Source organism: Glycine soja, chromosome 10, assembly GCF_004193775.1.
Source record: "Glycine soja cultivar W05 chromosome 10, ASM419377v2, whole genome shotgun sequence".
Lineage (NCBI taxonomy): Eukaryota > Viridiplantae > Streptophyta > Magnoliopsida > Fabales > Fabaceae > Glycine > Glycine soja.
In genome coordinates, this window is record NC_041011.1 from 42,807,065 (window position 1) to 42,811,784 (window position 4,720).

Consider the following 4,720-nt stretch of genomic DNA (forward strand, 5'->3'; position numbering starts at 1 on the left):
TAGTGGCAAGGGCACTATCGTAAATTCCCCCCTTACAAAAACCCAATGCGTACAGCGCACGATAATCTTCTCCGACACGCGTCGCCAACCCAAGTGCTCCGTGACTGCCTTGGGTGCCCAAATCACCCACGCCACGTAGGATCCCACGTGGCAGAAACAGCCATGTCAGCAACTCTGCCTCTTCGCTATAAATACCAATCCCACCCACTCCTTACACCTAATCCAAAACGCTAAACAGCGAAAATTAAACAACAACAAAAAAAAAGCTCTTCCATCCGAAACCGTAACTCACTGCCGGCGACGAGGATCTCGCCGGGGAAATGAACATTCCGGCGAAACTCTTTTCTCTTTCTTTGAGCAATGCACGTCTCTCATACCATCGTCGCCATGTTTTTCACGAAAGCCTTGACCTCGAAACGTTTTTCACCTCCTCTTTCTCCTCTACTCGCGTAGTAGTCTAGAAGTTATTCGATCCTTCTTCCCTCAAAATGGAACTTACATGATAGAGTAGTTGTAGTTGAAGTCGTTAGAAAGAGACACAGGTTTTGAGCGGATTTTTTTTCTCTTGCGATTTCCCCCCCTCTTTTTTTGTCAGTCATGCCTCCGATGAAGATCCAACCAATCGACGTCGATTCACAGAAGCTCGCGGTGATCCGAAACGACGCCGTTAAGCCGGTGCTGAAGTCGCGCCTGAAGAGGCTCTTCGTGTTCGACCGTCAGTTCTCGAATGTGCTCAAGACTTCTTCGACTTCCTCGTCCGAGAAACCAGCCGCCGGCGAGGCTCCCCAGTCGAACACCAAAGACGGAGCGGCGGAGTTTGAACCGAGCTCCGTTTGCTTAGACAAAATGGTGCAGAGTTTCATCGAAGAGAGTAACGAGAAGCCCGCACCGGCCACCGCGAAATGCGGTCGCAACCGCTGCAACTGCTTCAACGGCAACAACAATGACAGCTCCGACGAGGAACTCGACATCTTCGGCGACTCAGTTTCCTCTGGCTCCTTCTGCGACGCCAGTGACGCACTCAAGGTAACTAACTAGCTCAAAAACCTAACTAGCTATAGTTCACGATTTTCTCAGCATCGAAAAAGCTTTAATAATTTCAATTCCGTACTTTTTTTTTGTTTTTGCAGAGCTTGATTCCTTGCGCGAGTGTTATGGAGAGAAACCTCTTAGCTGACACATCGAAGATCGTTGACAAGAACAGCAAGGTTTATAAGCGGAAAGACGATTTGAGAAAGATCGTCACCGAAAGCCTTTCCTCTCTCGGTTACGATTCCTCCATTTGCACTTCGAAATGGGACAAAACCCCAACCTGCCCTGCCGGTATTCCTTTTTCTTTTATTTTCCCCAAGTTTTCTGAATAAATATTTTGAGGATTTTTTTTTAATTATTTGTGGTTTTGATTAATTCAGGTGAATATGAATACATCGATGTGGTTGTGGAAGGTGAGAGGTTGATAATTGATATCGATTTCCGATCGGAGTTCGAGATAGCTCGATCGACGGGAACCTACAAGGCGATCCTTCAGTCTCTGCCGTTCATTTTCGTTGGAAAATCGGATCGACTCTGCCAGATCGTCGCCGCCGTGTCGGAGGCGGCGAAGCAGAGCTTGAAGAAGAAGGGGATGCACGTTCCGCCGTGGAGGAAGGCGGAGTACATTCTGGCCAAGTGGTTATCCAGCTCCTGCACCAGGGCGAATCCGCCATCGTCCTCCGCCGTCAATGACTCGACGGAGAACTTGATCGACGGCCGGGAGAGTGAGTGTGGTGAATTGGAACTGATCTTCGGCGAAAAAGCATCGTCGCCGAAGCCGGAGACTTTTCCCGGCGGTGAGAACAGCTTGCCATCGGTTGTGACGCCGACGTGGCAGCCACCGGCGGTGAGAGTGAGGAGTGTTGAGAGAGGTGCGAAGGTGGTCACCGGATTAGCCTCTCTTCTCAGGGACAAGCCATAGAAAAAAAATTTTGCACTTTTTTTTTTCTTTTTCTTTTTTAAAAAAATGGTAATTAAAATATAACAAAAAATATTTGGATAAGAGCAAGACTTTTTTCTTTCTTTCAATTTTACTTCTTTTCTTTCTTTTAATTTTACTTTTTTTTTTTTTCGGTCTCCCGGGGGACTATGATGTAAGAAGCAACAATAGATGAGGTACTTGTAATAAAATATCAGGAGATAAGAGTAAATATTTGCAGAATCAATTTAGAAGTAAAATACAATGTTTATTTGAAGTTAAAAAAAAAATGCTAAGTGCTTGAGCATACATTCATGCATTAGGGCATCATAAACATTTCTCTATCATTGTTATATTATGAGGAAAAATATTTGTTTAATTGTTGGTTGGAATTATTATGTGCATAGGTGACATACATAATTTTTTGTTATTTCTTAAGACAAAAATAGTTTCTTTGTGCTATAAAAGGAAAAGGATTTCTTAACACCCCAGTTTTTGCGTCTGTACAATACAGTAATACTGTACTGTCTTTGTATTGTGTAATATCAACTGTGGTTGGGTTGTTGATCTCTGAAAGGGAAAGCAGAGATAGATGAGTTGCAACATTTCGGTCCCTTGAAGGGAGACAACGGGGTGAAGCTTTTCTTTCTTAATTTTTTCGCATCCTTTCGTGAAATCAGTTTAATAGGAGTACTGTACTACTAGAATAGATTAATAGAATCTTTATTTATATTTATATATCTTATCCTTTAATTTTTTTAAGCAATTTTATCACTTAAATACGAACACAGTTCTGAGAATTTTATTTTACTTTCACTATTTTTTTGACAGAATTTTACTTTCATTATAGAAAGCAGGGAATGAGAAAACTGAGAATAGTTTAGCGGTATTGGTGACGCCAGCAAACGACGCAGAAGGAAGGTTCGTGCCATCTTGAAATAAACGAAAACAGGAAATCCGTGACCAACAACCGAGAACAAAATAATAATTAATATTTACCAGAAAACTCAATATTATTATGAAAATAAGGAAATATTATTTAAAATATTTATTCTGCTAATGTTTATTCAATCTGTGCACCCCATTTTCATCATAGTAGTTTTTCTCTAACCCAGAATTGCCTAATTTCCTATTTTTTATTGATTTTTTATGGTACAAAATTACAAATATAATATGGTTTGTGAATTTATAACCCAGCTGGTAAAACATAACACGCGGCAGTGGATCATGAATTGCGACCCCACAGTAAAAAAAAAAAGGACGTGAAAGTGTGAGGAGCAAATTTGACTGTGACTGAAGGCTGTAACTTGTAAGTTGGCATTGGCAATAATGGCATATTATTCCACTTTCTCAGTCTGAGCCTGAGGGAACTCAGGGAAGGTACCTTACTACCTTGGAATGCATGACACGTGTGAGCCATCACATTTGGTTTTGGGAAGGTTGAAAATTGTGAATTTAAATATTTGATTATCATATATAAAAAAACATAAATATTTTGCAATACTGAAAAACTAATATATTTTTTTATAAAATTACTTTTAATACTTTTATAAGTCATTTTCAAAATATTATTTTATAACTTTATAGCATAAATAAACCCTCCTACATCGGCTTCTTAACAGAACCCTGCTTGATTCGTACCAAATTTGGTGCCTTTGTAAATTTTCTATGCCTCAGACTGACTGATACTCTCACAAGTCACCACAACCTTCTGAGTTAGTATTAGTTCTGACCACCGACCAGTGTTTTGATTTTCCCCTCAAACTTTTCTCTATTTTGGGTCAAAATCACGAAGAATTTATCTATGAAAATACCTGTTCAAGCACTTTGGTGAAGATGGAAAAGTGTGACAAGTGAATGTAAAAAAATTACATTAGACTATAGAGATGTTTTGCGATGCGTAAATCATTTAAATATTGTGAATTTCAGAACAAGGATAACTTTTTTTTACACTTGCATAAAAGTTCACTTGTGAATAAAAATAATATTAACTTTAGATTATTTATTTTTCTTGTGTCTGGATTATTTTCTTGACAATTTTATATATTTCAAACATTTTTATTATAGGCCAGTTGAAATATCGTAGTTTCTTATTTTTACTCACCCGTTTTTTGTCCTTTGTTCTTGATCTCATAGTTGTTAATTATCAACTATGACTTTGATTGTTGATCATAATTAATGTGATGGTCTAATTTCCTCATAGACTTTTACAAAGTGAGAGTAGACGAAAACTTGTACTTGATCCACTTCAAATTTTTATACTTAATCCCAATTTGAGAGAGTTCTACTATATTTATCAATTTATTTAAGATTGTTTGTCTATCTTTTTTTTTATTGTTTTCTTAACATCCATTCCAAACATGTACTTAACTCGATCTGGAAAGGTTCAGTTATATTTGTTAGTTGATATTATTTGTATTATATTATTTACATATCCTTTCTTGCTTTGTTTGTATTGTTTTCTTAGCACCTTCATTTGTTTCAAACATGATTTATAACATTAGCATTCAAACCAAGTCCAACTTTAAATTATCAAGTATGAGATTTTTTTTGGTTAAATATCGAGTATGGAATTTAAAGGTAGGCTCTATTCATTTAAATTTTTTTTATTTCTCTTAATTAATTAATTTTGTTGTTTTTATAAATGAGATATAATTAATTTGAAGAGGGGTATAACGATATAGGTCAAGTGAATATGAATAATGTTTTCTATTTGTATTCATATGCTCCTTGTCCTTTGTTTTGAATCTCCTAATCGTTATCAACTAT

The 4,720-nt window shown here is 37.6% G+C and overlaps 1 protein-coding gene across 1 annotated transcript; it reads left to right on the top strand.

Annotated features, from left to right (window-relative positions):
* The first annotated feature begins 233 nt into the window (after window positions 1-233).
* Window positions 234-2,198, top strand: LOC114369201. Its single transcript, XM_028326396.1, has 3 exons — window positions 234-1,026; window positions 1,131-1,323; window positions 1,413-2,198. Exons 1-3 carry the CDS (start codon window positions 598-600, stop codon window positions 1,952-1,954), a joined length of 1,164 nt encoding a protein of 387 aa, XP_028182197.1. The 5' UTR covers window positions 234-597; the 3' UTR covers window positions 1,955-2,198.
* Window positions 2,199-4,720: the final 2,522 nt, after the last annotated feature.

Excerpts from the sequence above, each read along its gene's own strand:
- LOC114369201 (XM_028326396.1), top strand. The coding sequence starts at position 598 with ATGCCTCCGATGAAGATCCAACCAATCGACGTCGATTCACAGAAGCTC. Across the intron at positions 1,027-1,130 it reads ACGCCAGTGACGCACTCAAG|AGCTTGATTCCTTGCGCGAG; the intron begins GTAACTAACTAG and ends TTGTTTTTGCAG. Across the intron at positions 1,324-1,412 it reads AACCCCAACCTGCCCTGCCG|GTGAATATGAATACATCGAT; the intron begins GTATTCCTTTTT and ends TGATTAATTCAG.